Genomic DNA, 25,445 nt, shown 5'->3' with positions numbered 1-25,445 from the left:
TATGCAGATTAGGCTGTTACATATAAGGTTATGTGTTAATAACTGGTCAGTTGCTTTTTCGTACACAGTTACATTGCTGCTCATAGGTTCTTTGTTCTGTTCCCACGGTTATATAACGTTGTGTTCCCTGATAATATTTGTCTCCTGTTGGCTGCCCACCCCAGGGCTTCCTCCCCTAGGGCTACTGTGTACAGCTTCTGTTTTTTGTTGCTCACACTAATAAATTGCTTTTTAGGCCACCCCAGCCATACCCGCTCCTTTTACTCCAACAGTAGCCATGGCAGACGCTTGGTGATGATTTTCTTGGTCAAGCCAGCGACCTACGAAGCTCCCAGGGGTTCGAGCCCAGACAATCAAACCCTTTAGAGTGTCCTCAGGACTCTGCCCCAATGGCAACTTAATAGAGAGAGGCATCCTCCATCCAGTTGTCCGAAAAGGAATTTTAATATACGGAAACAACAGACAATACAGCATATGCTGTGTAACAGCAAACTGGAACAAGGCAGTAACAAGGGGCCAAAAAGCCCGAGGCCAGGGTCAGACATGGGTATTTATACATCCCAGTGTGGGAGAGGAGTTAAGGCAGGGTCTGAGGGAAGGGTCCAATAGGGGAGAATGATTAGGAATATCAAAATTCCTGCACCAAAAATCAACCTATGGTAACACAATTAACGAGGAACCCTCTAGCAACCATTTGCATAGAGAGCATGTGAGTCAGCCTGTTGCTATTGCCCTTAAAACAGGGTTTCCCATGGAATTATTCCAGGGTTTTCCTCTTCCTCAGGGAAACCACTATCTACAGACCCAGCTTTATCGCCGGTTTGCGATAAAGCTGCCGACCCTGAGTCAAGGAACCCTGTTCCTCAAGTCGGGTCGATAGAGCGCACCCCTGTTTTGGATATTGTGTAAACATTTTATTCTAATAATTAGAATCATAGCCTTCATTACATAATTTGAAGTACAAAACAAACCCCCCTGATGCGGAATTTACAAAAAAATTTCTTGGTGAAGTTTACTTTTGGTCTGATCAGTGAGTTGATCTGAATCTCTGGGCAGCTGCGCAACTGCTAGTGCTGCAGGGAAGGGCTGCACAAGGTGGGAGTTTTCATCTTTCAGAGTGTTCAGTAGCAGTCAAGGTACTGGCTTTTGTTACTAGAAACTGTTCCAGAAGTACACGAAGCCACTGGTATAGTTAGGCAGTCTGCCTTTCACAGCCCCAGTTTCTGTTTTATGAGATTGAGCTGTACAAAGGGCAGCTCTGCAGTAAATGAAATCAACCTGGCTTTATACCTGTTATAAAGCAACAGCAACATCTCGTGCTCTGTACCCAGTCCTGGAAAATGCTCTTGGTAATTTATTTCCAGATGTCATTTATTAATATAAGTGAACTGAACTACACTTAATTTAAAGCAATAAATGCAATGTTCATTCTGCTGTCATTGTGACAACATACAAAACATCTTTTTTACTCCTCAAAATACCTGAGGGACACGTCAAGTGAAATTCTCATTATAGTTTTTATTGCTTTTATTCCACCTTTTTCACTATGTTCTGTATTAGCTGCTGCAATTTATCTTGTAATTTAATGTATCTGCTGAATTAATGATAAAGAGGAATGTCAGGATTATTAAAAGCAATTGGTAGGAAAAAACCTGGAGCTGCAACAGAGCTTTCTGGAGGTTGCTCCTCCCATCTATTCCAGCATCAGCACTTGATCAGCAAAACAAACATATTTCAAATGCACAGCAAGTTTGGATTTATTTTTATATTTAACACATCCTTTTTCCCCAGGTCATGAGCTAATCTGGATAATGGAGCCATTAGAGCAGCTCCGAATTTAGCTCACAAAGTGGCTTTCATTCCTTTTGTACGCAAGTCTTGAAACTAAATGAAATTGTGTTCTTGGCTGTAAGTCAATCTCCTTCTCCCCTGATTTATGGCAAAATAGCAAAGGCACAGCAGCACTACATGGCTGTGTTCAGTGCATTGCTCAGCAACTGGAGCCAGCCTTCACCCTTGCTCCCTGGCTATGCTGTATTTGAGAGTCATTAATCTTGAGAATGGGGGAAAGTCCCAGTGTTTTACGAATTGCAAAATGTTTGGCCCCAAATGCATCTTGGGAGTAATGTACTGCAGAGTGACCCAAAACCTGTGATGGCTGAATCTGGAGCTGCTGCAGAAACTTGCTAAATACCACCCTCCTGCTTTCCTGGCTTCTGGAAAAGACCAAGTGAATCACAGCCATGGCAATTACTGATTACAGAAACACAGGAGCACACAGTGGAGCAAAATCAAAATGTACGAGATGCTAATCTTGTATCCAATCACCAATTTATGAGTTGAGCACAATCTGAACAAAAGCTTGTCTCACAAAACAGCATACCATCAGCTCCATCGTACTAAATATATCAAAAGGATATCATAAAATTCTTGCTCCAAAAGAGAGAAAAGAAAATTTGTCAGAGGCTTTCTAAATGTATATAGAGGTAAGCCTGTCCACATTAAGATGAATTTTATGAATGTATAATACTTGACAAACAGCAAGTATCTTCAAGTACAAGGGTCCTCTCCTGCAGTAGACATGTTACTAGAGAACAGATTTATGGACATGATTTGCTTAACTTTCCACAAAAAGGGTTGCAAGGGAACATGATAAATCTCTACAAATTCATACGTTACACTAAATTGCAATGTGGACAATGAAAAACATGGGTGCCCACAGTCAAAGAGACATATTATATATGTACCAGAGGAATAAAGTTGTGAACACCTTCCTAAGACACTAAAGCTGTTAAAGAAAATCCAATCAGATATAGTTATTTTATGGCATGGTTAGCTAAAGACTGAGCATTTAAACCATTTTTGTTAGTCATTCAGTATGAATAAGAGGAACTACTTTCATGGAAGTGTCATACATTGCCAAAACCCGATTTTGCATAGATTTCTGTCTTTTACTAGATCAAAGGAACAACTAGATGCAGAAACATACTTAAAAATTACAGGTGAGGGAGAAAGAACCAAGGCACTTACAATAATTCATAAACTTCACAGAGTCTTCCAAAGAATAATTTACATGATTTTATAGCTTTTCTTATTTCTGTTTTACCCCACAACCTTGGGTCAGAAGTCATCTTTCTAGCCTTCATTCTCGATGGTTTTTTGAAATATTTACAGTAACTATGAAGCATGATTGCTCTAAATTGTCACTTGGTGGCACTGTTACCGTACTCAAGACAAATAAAACTCAAAACCATTGCAGGAAAACTTTTACTATCCGGTGCTGCTGTTTTGTTGAGTATTTTCCTAATCTAAAGCAAAATTACAAGGACTGGAAATATTTTGAAGCTTACATCACTCAAATACCTTATTATTACACTTACATTTTTTCTGCCCTGGCATTACCAAGTTTACCAACCATCAGTGTCATCTAGGATTTGGGACCATATATTGCTATTCATTAGAAAAAGGGTGAAACATCACTGAAACTGAAACAAAGAAAAGTGCGGGAAAGTTACGTAGCTGAGGAGGAGCTGCACACATCTTTACAAAAATGGATGAAAAATATGATTTCATATAATCGCAGAAATTATGTTGTCAAGATTCCTCTGTGTTTTACTGTTGCAAAATTCCAGTCGTGCAAAGTAGAATACTTGTCCTTTCTGTGATTAAATTATTAATATCACATGGGAAAAGCAGTGTTATTTTTAGCCTGTATAGATGGTTAGATACCCTACAAACCTAGTCTCAGCAGGTCATCTGCTGGTAATTTCTGAAGAAGGAATTTGGAATTTAAATAGCTGAAGTGTGGCAGGCCATGATGGAGGGAACTTGGTTCTTTGTGCATGGTTCTCTAGCTAAATGCAACTAGCCCTAGAGGATCACCAGTTCAATGGAAGAAGAACCTAAAACTGTTCAACGAATGTATTTTGCAAACACATTGGACTCAGAGTTTGTCTGCTGACATATAAAACTGTGATGAGAAGGAATAAGCCATTTTCTAAAGACACATTTCCTCTATCACAGAGAAGGAGGTTTGTAAGCACAGACCAAGTCACTCCTCTGTGCTGGCATTGATATTTATCTGAAGGCCTTTGAAAATCAGGTCTCCAGTCACTCCAGCAGGCAGTATTTTCTGTTCAGACAATCCCCGGGGTGGCTGCAAGAACTGATCTTGCATAGAAAATAATTTCCTCTCAAATACTGTCAAACACATTCCTGCACACCACTGTAGTCCAGGTGTATTGCCTCTGATCAGTGACATCAACAGTACACCTTTTAAATTTCTCTAATACCTGCTGTAGAACTGCCCTGAAAAGTTTTACTTTTCATTAAGGAGGAAGTTGAATTATCCTCATACTTCAGACATATTTTAGGATATGTGCCCAGACTTTGAGGTTTAGTAATGATAAGTAATTAATTCACTTAATCTTACATGTGTCCTGCAGAATACTGACAGAGCTCTTAGGTTTGTTTCCTTGACACAGAAATACTAATGTATGAGGCCTGATGAGAAAAATGAACCCATAAAAATTAGTTTCAAATCAGAATATTTAGGAATGCTGGGGTGCAGGCAGATGTGGGGGGAAAGCAAGGGAAATTTGCAAGTCATTGTGTGCATGGTTTGAAATGGTCTGTCTGAAATCTGACTTTCATCTGGCCCTGAAGTTTGGCTGTATTAAGATGCTGTGACTCACAGTAGTCAATGCAGTCAAGAAGATAATACTTAAAATTAAGAAGAGATGAACAGACTTAATCATATAAGAGAATTAAAGCAGTATCCCTAATAAGAGAACTGCAGGTACCTGAAAGTCTGGTCATGTTATCTGTCTAATCTTTGCAGATGCCAGAAGTGACAAAGGGTGTCTAATTACTGGTCTATTTATGATTATGAAATCGGAATCCTTCTTGCCTCACTAGTAGATAAATATTAAAACTTGTAGTGTCTTGAAGCAAGCTGTTGCCAGTACTGGGCCTAATGGAAATGGCATGCCTGTATCTTGAGCTGAACAAAGGAAGCTGTTCTTGCATGTCAGTTGTCTTTACTGGGAAGGGTACTGGGCCAACCAAATAAGACAGAGGCATGAATACGACAAAATCACTCATAATCCATTCACATGGTATGAAGCCTAACAGGGCAGAGAGAAGCTATGCAAAACCAGACAGCAAGGACTTGCAAACTAAATTGAGCATTATAAATTTTCCACATATTCACCCTACATACACTTTCAGGGGACTATCCCAAGTATTCAGAAGTTATAGCTGCTCCAATAGCTCTACCAAACAATGGCAAAAGGGTAAACAGCATTCTTGTCTCAGTTTTGGGGACAAATTTAGGAGAAAACTCTCTGAAATGAGTGCTTTCTCTGAAGAGAAGGGCTTCAGTAATCCCTTCTGCCAATGAGAAATGAATACCAGTGGGTGAAAGTGGAAAAAAAAATGCAAAATGTTTATTAACAACAACTACCAAAAAAACCCACTAAAAAAAACCCCCCCAAAAAACACCACCAAACAAACAAACCAAAAAAACCCCACAAAACCAGCCAAACCAACCCCAAAGGGTGCCTGAGTCCAGACCCAACAGGTTTTAATATTTATCTTCTAGGGAGGCAAGAAGGATTCTGATTTCATAATCATAGATTATTTGGCTCAAGAAGCAGCTTATGGTATTTTCAGAATTGCTTTTGCCTCCTCAGCCTTACTATATGACTGAGAAAGTATGATAGCAAGAACACTTAGTTACAATTATGTTCACAGAGCTGGACAAATTCCATTTTAACTAATGTAAAGCATCCCTAAAACAAATGTTCACCTCTGTAGATAAATACAGACTTAATACAGTTTACAGGAACTATTCTGTCTTGAACGGTAGCTGTAGGAATGAGGTGACATCAAAACAGTTGACAGGAGATGGAGATTTCACTGTCTCTTAAATTATCTTGCACAGAGGCATACACGTTGTTTATTCACTTTGTCTCCCAGGCACCACCCTCCATAACATCTTCCAATTATATAGCAAGTTTTTGGCAATCTGTGCTGTTTTATTGTGGTTTTCTGTATATTTATTTATATGATGCATCTCTATCTATAAAACAGGAACAATAACACCCTGGTTAAATCTTAACCCAATGCTGTAAGACCTCAGTAACACTGAAGAGGTGTGAAAATAAGATATTAATCAGAGCCAAAATACAGATAGTTTCCGAAGAGGCTGTACTGTTAAAATGCATAAAGAAAGGCTTTGGCGTGAAATGCAAAGCCATTGTCCCATAAGAGGAGCAGGAAAATATAGACATCATGTCTTGTGGTGATTTTATGATGATAATTTATTCCTTAATCATCTGCTTTATGCCCAGAAATGGCTGCTGCAGCTTTGAGATGGCCCCAGGGGTGGGGCCATGGCCTTGAGCTCCTGCTCTGGTTCAATTCCTCACATTCGGTGTGCTGTGGGCAAAGTGAGCTGGGATGCCACATTGTTACTTTTGTTGGATTAGTATTTTGCTAGCTTGAAGCAAGATGGGGTTTATTATTATTATTATTTTTATTAGTAGTAGTATTATTAATTTCCCAGCCCCTTCCCTTAGCCTGAAGGCTGTGGATATCCTTTCAGCAGCGCCTTTTTTTTTTTTTTTTTTTTTTTTTTTTTTTTTTTTTTTTTGGTGGTTTGTCTTATTCTTTTTCTTTTTCTTTTTCTTTTTTCCTCTTGGTGTGATTTTTTTTTTCCTTCATTGAGTTATTCCAGCTTGAACTGAAGCTGAACCAACACGAGAAAGGACACTTAAACCTGCTGCAAGGAAGAGACTAAGACCAGAAAGGTTCCCAACTATTTTGCCCATGCAGCTGCACAAACTCCTGGTCCACCCCTTTCCTTTTCTGGGCCTTGCAGGCATCAGGTTTTGGGTTTTTGTGGTTTTGGGGTTTTTTTGTTTTTGTTTTTGGTGTTTGTTTGTTTGTTTGTTTGTTTGTTTTTTCTTCCTTCTTGTTTTGTTTTGGTTTTTCTGTTTGGTTTTTTTGGTGTTTGTTGTTGTTGTTTTGTTTTGTTTTTTGTTCTTTTAAAATTTATTTTAATTTATTTCTTTTACCCATTAGTATTCATTTCTCATTGGCAAAAAGGATTACTGGAGCCCTTCTCCTCAGAAAAAGCGCTCATTTCAGAGTGTTTTCTCCTAAAATTTGTCTCCAAACTGAGACACATCAAATTCATCCAGAGCTTCTGCATGGTTTCTTGATATACTTGCACCTTGCTTACACATTGCACATACCTATAATTTAGGTATATGCAAGAATATACTTTGATATATTTAGGGCTGTCAGCCAATAAATATCCTTTTGACCCAGGAGATGTTCTTGGCTGATGTGCGATTACCATGCAGAATTTTGTGAGCCTTTCCTAGACTGATCCTGACTCCAGCCATTTGTTGCGCCCAATGATATGACTCTTCATGTAAATAAGGGCTAAGTCTAAAGCATTCCACCTAGAGGAAAAAGGAACAAAAGGCGCCTCTGATGGGGAGTGGAGACAGCTCTGCAATGCTCTACTTCTGCTAGTTTAACCTTGGCCAGTGAGAGGTTTCCATTCTCAAGCAAGGGAGAAAGAGTGGAAATGTACTTTGCTAAGTGTAATGTCTCCACCACCAAGCAGGATTCAATTTTGCACCCTAGGAATTCTGAACACAGTTGCAATGCAACTATCCTGTAGCACTGGAAGCCTGCCAAAAAAGCACTTCAATACAACATCGCAACATCTTGACTTTGATTACCATTAAGAGTTTTTCCTCTGTCCTGTCATTTTACCAGACTTCAGACACCCATTACCAGGAACTGAGCCTGAGTAACTTCAACATGGTTTTATTCTGAATGCAAATATCATTATATTCCTTGAGGAGTGTGTATATGCTCACTTGTTAGAGTCCTCGGTTAATGAGCACAGGTTTTGAAAGCTTGCTAGGGCATATCTCTAGTTTTCTGCGTAGACATTAAACCAGTGTTTCTAAAATATTTTACTTTGTGCACTCTAAAAATTATTTTCTTCCTCTCTACCCCATAGTTTATAAAATACAAATCAGTGCAAAATCTCTCCTGAAACTTAAGTGGATTGCTTACCCCTGAAATTAAAAATGAGAAATACCATGTAGCTATTTACATTAAATAAATATGCATATTACAGGCTGGAATGTTCTGAACTTTGCTGATGGCACTTGTTCAGAGTAAACTGGTCAAGTCTGCTAGAAATGAGTGTAGAAAAGCACAGGTCAGCTTTTGTCCAGGGTTCAGACGCAAAACATGAGAAGAGCTGTGATACATCATCAAAAGGTCCAATATTTTATTTTCCTTTAAATGTCTGCTTTTGTCACATTTCTGCACATAAATTTGATTTAGAAAGCTTTATCCTTTTAGTTAAAGACATAATATAAAGCTATATTATAAGGCACCCTTCACAGTCCTATGGAAGTAAATGTTTTTGTTACTTCTCTGATGCTCTTTTTTATATACATTTTGAATCTTCCTAATGCCTTTGTAATGCCATTGACTTAGGGATAAAAAATAGTGCTGGGATGGTTATAGGTCAGTGATTTATATCCTTCCTGAATTTAAAGACCACCAGATATTTTTCAAATGGATTTGTAGAATACTATGTTGCTAACTAAGGCTAACTATGGAAGAAAGCTTTATTTATCTTAGGGGTTTTTATGTGTCCATATGGTCTAGAAACGTTTTATTAAAAGCTTGCTATTAAAAACCAGCAGTAGCTGAACTTTCTTAGGTTGCCAACCAGATAAAAGTGAGCATAAAAATTGAAATGTATTTTTCCAATATGAAAAAGATCAATTGAATAACTACATTAAGTTTACAATCGAGACTTAAAACTGTAAAAAATATGTTTTAAGTACTCAGATATGAACAAATAAATAAAACTGAATAGGCCACCAAGGGTTAATACGTAGCTGAAAATCTCATTACAAGGACTGTGGCACATAATTGATCTGACTGTTTGGCTGACTGAGTCAGTGGCCCCAGAGATTTATGTACTCATGCATTTCGAAAAAGCCCCGGCTTGGGTCTGGCTCTGTGCAGCTGTTCAGTGAAGGCACTTCACCATCTGCAAAATAAAGAGTAAAATCTGCCAGCCACAACACTGACAACATCACAACTTAGAGGCTTGTCAGTCTGAGAAAAGGTTGTGTCAAGATTTCCAGAGAGGATGTTTCAAACACATGCAGTTAATGTCAGAAGTGGGGGAGACAGCACGTTAAGAGACGCTGCTGTCGGGGCTTCAAAATAACATGGCCAGTGTTGGCACCAAGACTGTGCAACCTAATCACTAAAATGTGCTTCAAACTTTGTATGAACTTCATTAGTATGCAACTTTAAATTTAGGTTTTTTACCTCCATCCTCCTACGTATACTTAGTAGTTTTCTACTACTTGAATTGAAAAATGGCATTGTATTAATTCTGAGGCATCTTTTTGGAGCATGCTGAGGAGTACAGCAAGAGTAAATCACAGAGAGCAGTCAGAATCCACTTCTGTAAGAAGACTGTGTAAAATTGTCAAACGTCCTGTGCAGTGGTCATTGTGAACAAAATCTGTAAGGAAACAATTGTCTGCAACAAAATCTCTTCATATGTGTCCTACCCACACAAAAAATACTGATACAATGATACCTGTGTATTCTTGTGTGGTGCCCTCCACCAACTATCCACAGCCCTGAGATCACAAATGGTGCTCCTTGATGTGATGAGTTGCTTCAGACACTACTAAAGCAGCAGTTAGATGAGGAAACTAATTGAAAATGTAAGCGTTCTTGTCCTGCTCCAGGACTCACAGTGATTTATGTGTGTCTGGACTAAGGATATTTAAATAATGGGCTCGTGGAAAAGAAGGAAAGAGAAACAATTAATCAAAAAGGACAATCAGTAAAAGGCACAATGAAACACTGTAGATTATGAAAAGAAAATGGGGCCTCCTTATCTAGCTTAACATAGAAACAAAACATTAATTGAAATGCTGGGACAATATTTGAAGAATACCAAGAGGACACGTCTTTTACCAGTGATACACATTTTACCTTTTGTGTGCTGCTGCAGTGTAACAACAGCATATCTCTGCAATTCGATAAACTCTTTCAAAATTTAACTCTATTATATTTATTTGTTTGAAAGTTGTTGCAAGAAAAAGCTTATATTCAATAAGCATTTCAATGCTGAGGTTTAAGTTTTATTTCCTTTTTTTTTTTTTTTTTTGGTATGTCGCTTGCCTCTGGTTTTCTGTTTTCTTTTTTTTTTTTTTTTTAATATTTTAAATTAAAAGGAGCAATATCCTATCACTGTGAGAGAGACAGACTAAGCAGGTAGTTTATGTGATCAAATTATTAGAGCCAACATGCCTTCCAGGAATTATCTCCTAAGCTAACAGCAGTCAATTGTACAAACCTGGCCACATCTCTGGCTTCACTGTACAGACTGTAGAGCCTTTCTGTACACACTGTGAACCATGGCTCAGAAGTCTTGAATTCTAGCCTCTGTCAAACTTCCAACAAATTTTTTTGCACAATTAAATCAAGTGCTAATGATTCTCAGTCTATCATAGGGGCAGCAGAAGGTGGATTTTGCCTATGAACAGTCACAGTGTTTGAAATGCTATTATTATAGGAAAAAAATAAAAATACAATATATTAAGAAAACAGATGATTATTTTACGTTCTTTCTTTATATGGCTTCATTACTCCCCTGAGAGTCTAAAATCAGAAAGTAATCAAATGTTTACATCAGACTGAACCAAATAATGTTTCTGCAGGAAAATAAAACAATATAAAAACCTTACCTTGATCTCTTTATCTGCAATTCCTTACATTTTATTATTATATGGCAATACCACTTTCATGAAACAACTAAGAGGGGGACCGAAACGTTCAATGCCTAAAATCATATTGCCCCAGTATTAAAAGAGAGCAATACCAAACAACAAGGGTGGAACAGTGACTGGTAGAAAGCAGCATTTCTTCACCTTGTCCAGCACCAAAGCTGAGGAAATTGGGAATGGAAACCTCAGCCTAGAGGTGTCACTATAAAATCTTAATGCTTATCACCGCTCATTTTATATCCTTTTCTGCTGATATCTTTGCATCTTTTTGCATATTTGTAAAGTGCAAAAATAAAGCTGACTTGAAAATATTAAGTGCACAAACACTGTAAAGGAAGTAGATCAGGTTTTGCCATATTTTTGTATAGGTTCCTCTGCCAAAAGTGTGAGCAGAAAGAATATAGTCAAATGCTGCATTCAGATACTCTGGTAAACATGAATATTTGGATAGACCTCAATGGAATTACTTTCACCAAAGTAGGCATGATTTTCAAAAGTAACATAAAATATTTTCCTTTGAGAAAAATCATGAACAAATTTTAAAAAAAAATCCAATGTCATTTGTGATTGATTTTGTTAATTTTATTTTAAAGGCAACTGGACTACAAGTTGAAAAATTATATTCCAATTGTATATGTAATCACTAGACAGAATCTATTATCAAAGTGAAAAGAAACTGTTACTAAAAAGATAATCACTAAGTTCTACAAAGCAGATGTCTTCACAAGACATAGAAATAATATGGAAGTGTGACTGATGAATTTATACTGTCATATTATGTTCCAGAGGAAATTAACATATTTTTCTATATGCATAATCACATGATTTTTCATCTATAGAATCACAAAATCAAACATAGTTTTTTTTGTAATTTCACATTAAAAATATTGACAAAGAAATCTCATCAGATTAGCATCTTCCTTGTTTCTAAAAGTAAAAAGCAAGGTTAATGCCTGACACTGCAGGTACTTCTGCTGGTCAGTCTGGACAGGTTTCTAAGGCAGCTTTATTCACCTGTATGTAATTTTCCTTAAATTATACTCAAGGCCAATTCATGGTGTGAAACGGAATTTTCATTAAGAGTGAGGCTGAGAAGTTGACAATTTTATTGTCATAAGAATGATTGACTATTACTATGGTTTCAGTGGAAAATTAGGTTTATGGCACTGAGAAATGATGTTTATGGCAACAGTCTGTTCACCTGTCTGTCAGTTCCTCCATCAGCATTCTTTAAAGCCATTAAGCTACTTCAATCAAATGTCACAGGAAGTAACACTCCCAAAGATATATATATAGTCACATTCTCCAAAGCCTTGTGAAATGTGATGCCCAGGCAGAGAAGAGAGAGTCCATTGGAAGATGAAGGAAGAGGCAGGAGATATCAGTGTTCCCTCAGGGATGCTGATATCTCCTATCTGGGGATGGGGACTGCAGCACAGCCGCCCAACCCATTGCCTCTGGCGCTGGTCTGACCCAGCTGGGCCAGAGCAGGGCTGTATTGCACCAGGGAGCACGGTGAGAGCGTGGGTCTCTGAATGTTTCTCATAGTAGAGGTCTGGGGGAAGGAAAGGGGAACTGTCGAGACTGTAGCAGAAAGGGATCTAGAAAAAGCAAGGACAAACTATAACGACTGCTGTGGTGCCTTGTAAGCAACGTAAGGGAAGAGAGGGCAGAAGGGATTTCACCAGGATCAAAAGGTGATTGACAAAAACCCCTGGGAAACTGATCCTCAAATCTCTGCTCAGAAAACAATTTGCTAGAACCTCTCCGTAAACAAATTTTCTCTTTCACCCTCAACCTAAAGTGCCAAGGAAAAGGTTATATTTGGAGCTCACTAATGAGCATCTTTAGTGCTCATTAAGTAGATGTGCTAAAAGCTACTTAAACTTCTAGGGCTTGCAAATATAAACATTGAAATGACCGTATCTAACGCTGCATTAGAGCACAGAAAATAACCTTATAAAGTGGTTTGTTTTGCTCCCCTAGCTAGATTTGCATAAGCAGCTCTTCTAAATTCTGCTGTATTCTGTCATTATTGTTGTTTCTAAAGATGAAGAGATTTTTAAAGTACACATCCAGTGTAATCTAAGTTAATAGGATTATTTCAAATGAGGAACAATTCTCAAGTTGAAGTTGATAACTCAACATTGAAACTGCCTTGTACACACTTTAATTAACTCTGTTTAAAAAGTAGAGATACAGCTTCATCTGCAGAATACCTGACTAATGTAAGCGCATTAATTATTTGCAGGGGGGAAGCATAACACATTGGGGATCACTTTGTCTCTTTGGGGAATATAAAACAGATCAAGAGCTGTTGTGTTATGTAGTATATGCCTTTGTGTCTGATCTATTCCATTTACACAGCATGACACCGTCTCATAGCAAAGGCAGATTCAACCTTAACAAACTTCTTAAACTAACTCCTTTAACTTAACTAACATCTTTAAACCTTAAATGGTATTTTTCATTTGTTAAGGCTGATTTTGAAGACAGACAATATATCAGAAAGGAAATTGTATGAGGCAAATTTGAGGTTTTGTTCTTGGTTTTCAATTTTGGTTCACATATTTCCTTCAAGTCTGAAAAAAAGGACAATACATTGATTCCAAATTCTGCAGATTTCTTGGTGCATCCATGAGCTTTTTACAACAGAGAAAAAGCACATGGTTGTCTTGCCCAGGCCATCTTCTTGGCATTTCTCTTTTTCTTTTCTCTTTGAAATTTGGTTATCTTTTGCAAAAAATACAAACTAGCATATAATAGAAAATGGTGCCTTGGGTTCAGCTTTTTCCCAAACAGCTGTTGCTACGGCATGAATTTGTTCTATATGAAAAGGAAGATTTTTAGAGACTTGTTTGAGGAAAAAAATATTAAGGTTTGGACATTTTTTAAATTGAAGAGTCCAGAATTTTAAAATTAAAGAAGGATCAGCTTACAAATTCCTTTTTCTACCAATGCAGGGTCATTTGGCCAAAAAACTCCCTATCTTCCATTTGTATCTACCAGCCAGAATAATTTGATAGACAAGCATTTTCCTACATGTGCTGGAAATATTCAATGGTCCTACTATTTTTGGTTTTTTTTTTAATTCTATGGTTTTTTCTTCATTTGCTCTTTTTTGAAGTACCCCAACACAGTGTGAAGGAACAGTATCTATTTAACAGAACAGGGATGAGGGAACTTCGAGGGGCATCCAGTGCATCAACTTGCTTCAGACCAAACTCAGCACTGGCCCCTGCAACAGGAATTTCAGTGCCTGAGGTTTCACTACATTCATGGCAGTTTCATTCAGATGCTCAACTAACAGACCATTCTAAAATCTTTTTCATTATCTGTACTACCTTCCCTTGGCAGAAATATCAGGTCAGTCTCTGTAAATCCACACTTAACATCTCCTACCACTCAAGAAAGTCCAGGTCTGCTCACCAGAAGTGCTGAAAGGTGGATGCCTGCTAAAATCCTTCAGCTTTTATTGCTCATCAAGTACTAGCACTTGCTGTGCCCTAAGCCTCCAACCCACAGGCAGTACGTAGCATTGGCGTGGGAATTTTTAACCACTACTGCCATGTGACACTGAGAAACCCTTTGGCCCAACAAAAACCCAGACAGAATAAGGGAGTTAAAAGGTTTTCTATTTCCATTGCCACTCCACAATTTTAGTCCATCATGTTCTCAGTTAAATCTGCAGCAGGCGGAGAGGTTAATTCCTCCATTAACACTGCCTGATGCTTTACGTGCTGTGAGCTGCACAGTCAGCCAGTAACTCTCCATCTCCTCATCTGCATAAGTTGTTCATGCAGCTCTGCTGCCTTGCCTGTTTTTACTACAATGCAGTTCACAATGCTTTTATGCAGAAGGGGATTTCATTGCGGTTTTGAAGATAGGTTTATCTTTTTTATCTTCAGTTGGATGACACAAAAATGCAGCAAACATGACATGGAATATACAACAAAAACTGTTCTCAAGCCATCATGCTAAAGGGTGATTAAAGGATCATTTTCATTGTCAGTAGAGTCAATTTCTTCAGATGAAATGAATTGCATTTCTGAAAAATCTTCTGCTACAACCAGAAATATTTTCCAGGCCACTTTGCAAGCCAATTCTTACTCAAAAGAAAAACAGATTGGTCAATTCTCTGCACATTTTCATTTCTTCTACCACAGACAGAAGCCATTATGGACTTCTGTGCCTACAAAAAGTCTTATCTAATTATGGAAAGTAGGATTAAGAATGGTAAACTGCTCTCCATTGGTAGATCTAGTGAATTTATCTTGGTTCTAAACTATTAAGGACAGGCTATAATTTCATGTGCCCTTGACAACATCCATTGACTGAAGATTCTGTAAATATATTTGGCAGTTCATGTCAGTACTATAAAACCACTTTATTTAAAACTTAACTTCTATCCTGTCTAAATTAAGTCCAAGTTTCTGCCCTTTAAACTCATTAAATCACATTGACAGAAGAAAAGCAATAAGCAAAAACTTTAAGAGAGAATAGAGGTGAATATATTTTACAGACCAGGAAATGAATACAAAAATTTCCAGTAGGAGACATAATTAAACCTCTAAAAAATAGAAGCCATTTTTAACATTTTACGTACAATGCTTTTCAACTCAAGCGTGAGTGCATTATTTGTACACTTCTATGTCTGTATTTTTAAGTTCTGTGTTACTGTAAAGAGCTTACTCTCTTAAGAAAAAAAAACATTCAGGAAAAAAATGGCTTTCTTTAGTTAAAACTCTAATAACTGAAGTAGAAATATAATTTGCAACTAGAGGCTAGTTTATAATTTGTAACTGTGACTTTTAGTCACAGAATAAAACACCAGTTGTTTGCTGATGCAATAGAAAACTCTGCTGAAATAGAAAACATATTAATACATTCCCACTCACAACCAGAGAGACACGTTAGACCTAGGCAAGGAATCTTCACTTTTGAAATGGAATGCCACCTCCTTAGACTTCTTATTCCACACTCTTTTACTCCAAGTGGTTTTTTTTCTGCATGGTGCTAATTACCTCTCTTATGGACAGAAGTAAGTGGTCTTCAATTCAGTAGGAAGAAAGATTCTAGCGATGAAAATGGAATACTTTAGGTGAAGACTTGTCATACAATGTGATTACACTGTTCCGAAAAAATGTTTAATCTTATATCTGATTTTTGTACTGAATGTGTTAGAAAGAAGCATTTTTTCTGTTTCTTTGATTCTGTATTATTAAATTTGAATTGTTTTAGGGAACAATGGAGCCTAATTTAATTGGAATTTTTTGCATATGTATGGAGATAATGTCTCTGTCTCTGGCCATACAATGGAGACTTGATCACTAATGTAATTTGACATGGCTATCTCCTCTCTTCTCAGAGTCTGGAAAAAGCTTCAGGTTCCACTTGCAAATTATGCTGTAACAGCCTGGATACCTGCACCACCCTGTTCTCTATAAATCTAATTTCTTTTAGGTCAAGAACTCCTCTTCTTGTTCAAGAATAAGATTTAGGAACCAATGAGGCTAATGCTTGTTTATGGCTAAGCAAAATGCTCCAGGGAATGTTGCAAATTTCAAAAGATTGCCCTATAGTCCATGAAGCTAAAGAAGCTTGTATGCTCTTACAGGCAAAACACATAAAATTAGACAGAATATCAAAACAGGCTAGGGACACTTAAGTCCTTATCTAGCTTCCCTTGATGTTTAGTTTGGAGATATCTAACAACAAAAATTGAGACTGATTTTTGCACTCATGGCACAGAAATTTTTCTTTTTTAATAACTGATAAAACAGTTTTCATGATTTTTTAAATTACTATTCTCAGACTAAAAAATAAATTTGATGTTAAAAATAAGATATCAATATCTGAAATTTAAACTAAAATTTCTCTTTCTCAGGATTCTTCATTATTTGAAAAATGAACATTTTTGAAGACTATTGTAATACAGTTGATGCATTTGACAGTCTTTGAACAGCTCTAGCTCAAAACAGGATGCTCAAATTAAAATTGCACTTGCAGAAATATTTACAGAATGATTGTTATTTCTCCTATCCAGCCTGACATAAGCACTGTAGAGGAAATTCTTTTTAGCAGTCTCATCTGGGACTTTTGAAATTAGTTGCAATTGGAAGCATTTCTCTGTGGATGTTTCTTCTTCTTCACAACCTGAGCTCCAGTTTAGAAGACCTTGATCAAGTCTACATAAACTTTCAGTTTTTAAACAACTGCCGACAGATATATAAATCAAAAATCCTTGCTACAGAGATGCTTGTCCTCCAGATGATATTTGCCTTTCCATATGTGGTCACTGCAGCACTTCTTCACACAAATCCCTCAGTTAATAACATGTTGATGTCAAGACAAAAATCATCAACACTTTATTTTGTGTTTCAGGGCATTACTCCTGTTACAGACTCTGCTCTGCTGCTTTGAACAACAACAGAGATAAACTGTTACATATACAGAGTAATTTTCATTTTGTCCCAGAAAGATACAGCTAAATGTTCAATGGGCAAATATATATAGGTAGCTTCACTGTCTGCCTTGGGCTAGATAATGTATGCTTATGATTCTAGGACTTTTTAAAAGTGGCTTGTATAAGAAGGAGTACAAATTAAATTAATACATTGGTAACTGAGGGAAGAAAATAATATTCAGAATTATTCTGCTGTGTTGACCGGATATTTTTCTATTAATAAAAGAATAATTCCACTATGCTCAATGACAGTTTATTGCTTTTTTTTAATGGATGGATCTTCATTCACTGGTTGCGCTGTGTATTATTTGGTTTCATATTGCATTTCATCTTTATATTGGGTTTTGTAATGGTTTCTTCTGTACCCCCCTATTCCCCTGGATAATGTACTATCCTGAAGTTTGTCCCTGCCCATCTTCCACATTGTTCCCTCCCTGGAATGTAATCCAACCCTGTTTCACTCCCACCTTATCCCTGACTGGGTAGTGGTTTGTCCCCGTGTTTAGTCCCTTCCCTGGGTAAAAGCTGAAGCAAGACGTGGGCAAAGTCTCTTGGCTCTGGGGACTGGGAGGGGCTCCTGACCCAGGCTGGGGCAGGATCACAGAACAAGGACTGAATAAAGCCCCAGTTTTCTCCCCAGATCAAGTGCAGACTTTGCTTTGCCATCGATGGGGATTTGCTCTCTGCTAAGGGAAAGATTCCCAGCCACTCCTAGGTTTTTGGACCTTGAAGAAAAATCCTTCCAACTGCAGTTTGTCTCTTGAGCTAGCTGGGGCTCCAAGACAAGCCACAACTGGTATTGAGTAACTTCTGAGTCCAGCTGAGAAAAACAAACAACTGTCAAGCAGAGAACACAGAAATACTCATGCACAAATATAAATGTGGTTTAAAAGTGGGTGGGTTGTTTATAATTATGTTTTGCTTCCTGGTCAGTGAAGATATGAATGATGAGAAGTACAGGAAGTGATTTGGAGGAAATTCTCTATCTCTGCTCAATTCTGATGAAATAAATCTATGTAGAAATCGTTTAGAAAATGTAGAAGAGAAAATACCATAAGACTCTCCTTGTAACCACATTGTACAAATGGTGTAGAGACTTGCACGGGCATTTGCCTGGCCTGGAATGACCACACTCTCTAAATGCTGGAGCAGGGTTTTCCCTGGGAGCCCTTGGCAACATCTGAGAGTTGGCACAGCATTATGACAACAGAAGAGTTTGCCTGAATTGGAGAGACTTCACTTTAGTAGGAGGAACTAAGACTAGGTTTCAAATTTCAAACATAACAAAAAAGGCTGATTTAAAAGCAAAGACAGTTTCAAGACCTCATCAAAACCTATAAATACTTTCCATTTAATTTTGCCAAAATTATGTATGAACTTACTTCTTTTACTGTGAAAAAAGATTCTGGTTAGTTTTTGGCCTTTTTTGATCATTATAACTTACTGCAAGTAGTGATTTGTATGTCTAGCACTAAAGTGTCGGGGGCTTACCCCAACACTGAGGTGGTTTCTGGGTCCTTGCTCCCCTGCACAGCTCCGAGCCGAGCCGAAGGAAGAGACGGAGTTCTCAGGTTTAGATTTCTCAAGGTTGCATACTTCATTTATTGTTTCTTATCTTACAATTTTCTCGGAGTCCGACAAGATGTTCGCAGCTGCATGGACTCCTCACGTCTCCCCCCGAGCTGGGCTGTCCTTATCTTTTATACTAATTACTACGTATTTCTTATTTACTATTTCTTACCAATGTCTATCACTATTACTAAAAAGGTCATCTTTACTTTGACCCAATCCTCACTAACTACTTTGTGCCACGTCAATGCAGCAATGGAGTGAGGGAAGAAGAAGGAGAAGGAGAAGGAGACAACGCCCCAGATTCTCCATCTTGTCCCCATTCACTTCAATGCTAGGAACCCAAAACTATTATTTTCTCATTCTGTGATAAGCTAAAATACTATTTCTCACATTCTTGTGGCATGTAAACCTTCTCTCAGTGTAGGAAGTTTTTCCCATGGACAGAAATCAAAGCCAGTGTCTCTCTGAGCCCTGGGCTGGGGTCCCAGACCCCCCTGCCCAGGTCCCTGACCCTCCAGGGCAACCAAAGGAATGCCCTGGACTCCAACACTAAAGCATACTATGTTTTGAAATTGTTTTTTACTTTCTATTGTCTTATGTTATTTAACCAATGTTTTTGCAGAGCAAAATTTTGCAGAGTGGAAAAAACAATAAAAAAAACAAGAACAACAACAACATAAAAATTAGTGCATTACTCCATTTTGTTGCTGATATTCTTTCACTGCTAAAGAAAGAAATGTTTTCCCTGTAGTAACACTGGTTTGGTATAAGTCTACTGTATTAAAATATACTGCCATGTGATGTTCTAAAAGCACCTCGGTAAAGGATATAAAGTTATTTTTAAGATCTACATGAAATTAGACAACCTGTGTAAATCAGTCTGTCATAATGTGTGCACTATCCACTGAAAGCTAAAAAAATAAAAGTCCATAGGAAAGCAAAAAAGTACTTGGTATAGTAACAATTTACTACTTGGGGAAGAAAAATTAATCCATATTGTGCCTTGTCAGCACAAATTCCTTTCTTTGTTTCCAGCAATTAAAAGTCAAAAGTCAAGGTTGAAGATATAGATTCAGGTTGAGTGTACTGAACCCTAAAATTAATTTTAATGCAACAGTCTAGGTATTTGATTAGTCTGCATTATTATAATTTATTTCTGGACATTATCACTTGCTAAATGTTCCCATCACTTTGGGCAAACCTTCACAACAGAGGTTTGAAAAACCTCATTGCTTGGCTAAAGAAAGCTGCTTTGGATGCCAGCAAACTCACAATGCTGCTTTACTTCACTTGAGGCCTGCCAGAGAGAACTGCTTGAGAAGCTGATTTTTAAGAACCCCTGAGCAGTCTCAGCAACCCTGGAGATGTGTGAGCACTTAACTCTTCTAAAAGGCAAGCCCGGGAGACAAGGAATTGAATCTGTACCTCCATATTATGTTTAACTATGTAAGGGCGATTACAGAGCTCTTTGACAAAGAAGTTTATATTTCATGTGAGTATAACTTCAGCCATTGCCCTCATACATCCCTACAGCATTTACATATACCGTGCTCCATTTATCTGTTTTTACACCACTAAAAATATCTACTAAAAAACATTCAGTACAGCCTTATTTTGAGGCTGCTTTAAGATTTCAGCACTGCAAACATTAAGAAAGTTCTTATTCTTCTTCTCAAGAATGTTTACTTTACAATCTATCACTGTATCAAAAGGACTGCTAATTTGACATTCCAGCAATTTAAAATTTCTCTGACGCAAATCTCCACATCGTCTATTTTCTCCAGATTTAACAACAACACCAATTACATTTTCATGTGTACAGGTTTTCAGTAATTTAAAGAATCTGACTAAATATGGATATTGGTGAAGTTTTGCATCTTGTAATAAATTATTTCTTATTTGACATGCAACCTAGTCCCACTATATCCTCCAAAGTAATCGATTTATTTTTATCAGTCAGGTCAGCAGTTCGAGAACAGACATGAAGAACCTCCTTTAAGTTATACTTCAAGATATTTACTTTCTTACTAGAAGACTTCCAAATCACAAGGAGATTTTTCTTTCTTCTATGGCTTTTCTTACCATAATGAGGAATTATTGCCCAAGCCATTGCGGAAGCGTAGATGCCACCAATCATCCAAAACATACAGAGCCAGCTCAGGTGTTCACCTCGTTTCTCCCGAGCAAGCACTTCCGAAAAATAGGAGAAAACTGTTGGCATAGCTCCACCAATCCTAAAAGGAGATACAGATCATGGATTAAGCAAGAGAGTAACAGCTAAAGTCTGAACAAGCTCATAGCAGCTGTCATCAAAAACATCAAATACAAGCCGCTCCTCTGGCAAGTGTTTTTTCTCAGATTGCATCACGTATTGGGGAACTCTAGAGAAAATTTTCATGAGCTTGGATGCAATTTTTGTTAAATATTTCCTTTAAAATTCTATGTACTATTTATTGCATTCAGTGTTTCAAGGGAATTGTCAATGTGTCAGTCAAAGTAACAGAGACCAGCACAAAGTCTTGACTTTCACATTACAAAATCATGGCAGCCTAATGACAAGTGTCAAAATATATTGCTTCTAATGGAAAAATATTAATCATTTTCCCAAAGGGTAATAGGTACTTCTCTAAGACTTCTGTAAGTTTTACCTCCCACGATTTAGGTAACCAAGAAGTAACTAACTGTTGATGAGTTTTTTTACACACAATTCTTCTCATGGTAAAATAAACATTGTCTGAAGGTCAGTTGGCAAAAAAAAAAAAAAAAAGAGAAGATTCAACTTGGTTTTACAAAAATTGAAGTTACTCAAATTAGGTATTACTTTTGGTACCAGTTTCCAAGTCACCTTTTACTACCTTTACCTGCTCACTACGCATGCAAACTGTCTGTTCCACATCAAGACAAGTGCCTGTGGATTTTATTTTTTCCAATGAAGAAAATACCTTCAGATTACATGCTTTAAAGAATGGCATGGTTTGAATTTTTAAGTGAATTTTAAAGATAAATGCCTATTTATAATGTCATCTGGGAGCTGCCAAACTGGAATCAAACAGCAAAACTCAAATCAGTTTTAAACAGATGTTAATAAGGGAAACATTAATACAGAAATGGTATTGCACCACTAAGAAAATTCAGTGCCATACGTTTATTTTAATATATCTTCATGTACTGTGATGAAGTACTAGACTGAGTTGTTACGCTTGTATAGGGGACTGCTGTTTTCTCTTTTCCTTTATGCAGCTCTTCACAGAATCATAGACCTGAAAGATCAGCTGATTCCAACCCCTTCATATGGGCAGGGACACCTTCACTAGACCAGATTTCTCACAGCTCCATCCAATCTAGCTTTGAACACTGCCATGGATGACACAACATCCCTCAGTAACCTGTTCCAGTGCCTCACCACCTTCACAGGAAAGATTTTCTTCTTAATATCTAACTTAAACCTGCCCTCTTTCAGTTTGAAGCCATTCCCCCTTGTCCTATCACTACATGCTATTGTAAAAAGTCTCTCTTCATTTTTCTTACAGGATCCCTTCAGGTGCTGAGACTCCAATCAGGACATCCTGAAGCCTTGTCTTTTCTGAAGTACTGCTGGTCAATATTTAGCTTTGCAATGAATCTTTTGTGTAGTTGAACCTGCTAGCTGTTAAAGGCTCTGCTGCTAACACAAAAGTTTACACCTCTAGAAATTTTTGTCACATACAAAGCTAACGAGGGCTGTATCCCATTTCTTCTCATGGATGGAAATACTGAAAGCCTTCACTAGGAAACTACCCTGTTACAGGCAACATGGAGCATGGCCAAGGGTAGAACCACAACTCATTTTCATGTGATGGGGAAACCCTGCTGTCTCAGTGCTTTTATGGATTCAGGGCTCTCCAGTTCCCAAAATATAAACAGATTACAGCTATGATGTAAACTCTCCAGGTTGCAGAGAAGGCTTTGAAATGCACTCCCACAATATTCCAAGTATTCATGGTTTCAATTAGTTTCTTTTCTAAGGTTAAAATTTATTAGTAGAACCAGAAACAAGACCTTCCTCTTCCCTGACAAAGTTGGAAAGTGCTGATGAGGAATTATCGGTACCCACTTTCAAGAAGACCTAATTTAAAAGGTTGCTCATGGCATCCTTTGGGTGGATGTTTCAAGTTGAGAAAACGACCTTGTCTCAATGTCACAAAATGTAGAGAACCTGACTAAAAGTAGCAAAAAAGGCATCTCCCACCTGTCAGCATGAACCAACTATATCATGGATGATGAGAGGTAGATGCTGCTTTTGTAGTTAAAACTGATCCAGGTGGGTTCTCCAAAGCTACAGAAGCCCTGTCTATACTTACCAAATCAATAGGGCATGTTTTCTAGCAAATAGACCTTTTATACATGTAAAAGGAATTCTGGAGCCAGAAAAAGAAAATTATTATTTAGGATATGCAAATAAGCAGGGGAAAAAAATCAGCTTTGAAAACTCACAGTTTTTCTTTTTCAACTCATTAGTTTGTTTGGCATTTCCAGTGAGTACATCAATAGGATAAAAAACACTTTAAAGTCCAGCTGCTATGTTCATATTCATTAAACAGTGAAAATAACCCATCTAGAGTTTAAAGGAGAAATACTGGATGTACTTCCATCATAGAGAAAACTGCAGCTGTGTAGTGTTGTAGGTCTTTGTTTCATAGCGATGGTGTAGTAAAGTCTGATGTGCACTTTTTTGCACCTTAAACCTGTGAATGGAAAACTTCCTTCTCAGCTGGTTAAACTCTTCCCTCTTGTCTCATGTAAGTGCAGACTGATACTGCTACAATATTTTAGGATACTGGTACCTATGAAGCTCTTCCCAAATCACAAAGCTACTACAAAGACCAAAAACTACTATGAAAATCTTAGAAGGGCTAATCAACAGCAAAAGTGGAGGAGCAAGGAGGGAGATGGAGAGGAAGCATCCTCCTGCAGAAGACTATTCTTTTGTTTTTAATGCTGGACAATCTCAAAGTGGCAGTAGCCATGTCTCTGTTACCTAAAACTTGCTCCTACGTGCAGAGCAAGCGACAGCAGGAAGGGAAAGTAGGAACTGCTACAACTGTTATCACACAGAACAACAATGAGAAATCACCTTAAAAACTGAATGGAGCTTGGGAAGGGTCTTTCTCTACCCCTCAGAAGAGAACCTCCTCTTCTAAGGAGCATAGAAATTTCTTCCTGACTTGCAGAAATTTTAACTTGTGCTTGGTACTACAGTAATTTTCTGTTATAGAACTAATATGATACCTGGTATATGCTGCTAGCAGAAGCATAAGCTACCTCTCAAATACTTTGGCAAGGAAAGATCAGAGTATCTCCAACTTTTTCCATCACTCTCTTGTGAGGATTTTTCAGATTATTTAAAAACCCCACCACCAAATCACTCAACAGCTGCTAGGAAGACTTTAATTTTTACAGCTGAAAAAAAAAAAAATTAAGCTAGATCCCATCTTTACTTGCACTCATATAAACCCTTAATAATTCAGTGCCTCCAGGTGAGCCATTCCATATTTATCTGGAAGGAACAGTATGTGGTTTTTAACATTTTTGTGTTGTAAGTTTGAAAGCAACTGCCTCTTTGTTGCCCATCAACATTTTGTGAAATACATGGTGCCCTGCACAGGAGTGAATTTCATGTAAAATTAAAGCAGGGCTGCTACTAATTTTTCAGTAAGAAGGTTTCATCTTTTGTTTTAAGGGAAATGCAAATGCTGTTTTCCCCCCAGGATACAGTGTTAAGCCTGCTTCTGGCTATTAATTGGTATGATACAGTGGGCTGTTCGCTGTTACTGTACTTGTAAATTATATGGCTCATCATCACTTGTAGAAAATAATTTGATACATGAACCTATATTCTTCTCTTATGTCTGCGTGTGCAGATGAAAAGCCTGTGAGAACAGTGTTGACTTGAAAAGAACATTAATTCTAAAAATGGGAAGGAGTTTAACTTTCCTGAACAAAAATTATTCAAACAAGCTGAAGTTTTTATATCTCATCTGTTATTAATTTCTGTTATCTCTTCAGTTATTCTAACCAAAGCAGTGGACATAAACATATTACCCACAGATAACAGAGAGAACTCCATGCACTACTTCCTTAGGGGTCACAAAATTATGTATCTTGTTAGTGTGTACAAAAACTAAGTACTTTTTTTACATCTTCACAGATAAATTGTGTGGAATCTGAACATTTTTAAAAGACTAAAAAAACCCACTGATCTAAACCTCTGGGACGATGATCATGAGTGATATCTGTCTCCTGAATAATACATTCTGTAGTGAGACACAATCTAATACCAACATGAGGCAAAACTTCATTGAGCTTGGCCCAATATCATGAAACAAGGATCAGACTTTTCATGTGAAATAAAAGGATGTATGCCTTCAGCCTTGCTTTTTTTGCAAATATGTAGAAATATATGCAGGGACAACACTGAAGAAAGAGCAGGAACTTTTTGCTACTGCACGTATTGTTTATATGTGGGGGAATAGCATAAATGTCAATCAAAAGAATGATAAATATTGATC

The 25,445-nt window shown here is 37.5% G+C and overlaps 1 protein-coding gene across 2 annotated transcripts in view; it reads right to left on the bottom strand.

Annotated features, from left to right (window-relative positions):
* SV2C (synaptic vesicle glycoprotein 2C) overlaps positions 1-25,445 on the bottom strand; it is a 121,805-nt gene that overhangs the window by 33,176 nt on the left and 63,184 nt on the right. For both annotated transcript variants that reach the window (XM_040090463.2, XM_058424112.1), the window contains exon 4: positions 20,980-21,131. In XM_040090463.2, the coding sequence (XP_039946397.1) occupies positions 20,980-21,131 (152 nt within the window). The remainder of the gene's footprint in view (positions 1-20,979; positions 21,132-25,445) is intronic.

This window comes from Hirundo rustica, chromosome Z, assembly GCF_015227805.2.
Source record: "Hirundo rustica isolate bHirRus1 chromosome Z, bHirRus1.pri.v3, whole genome shotgun sequence".
Classification (NCBI taxonomy): Eukaryota; Metazoa; Chordata; class Aves; order Passeriformes; family Hirundinidae; genus Hirundo; species Hirundo rustica.
This window is presented reverse-complemented; position numbering and strand designations above follow the sequence as displayed.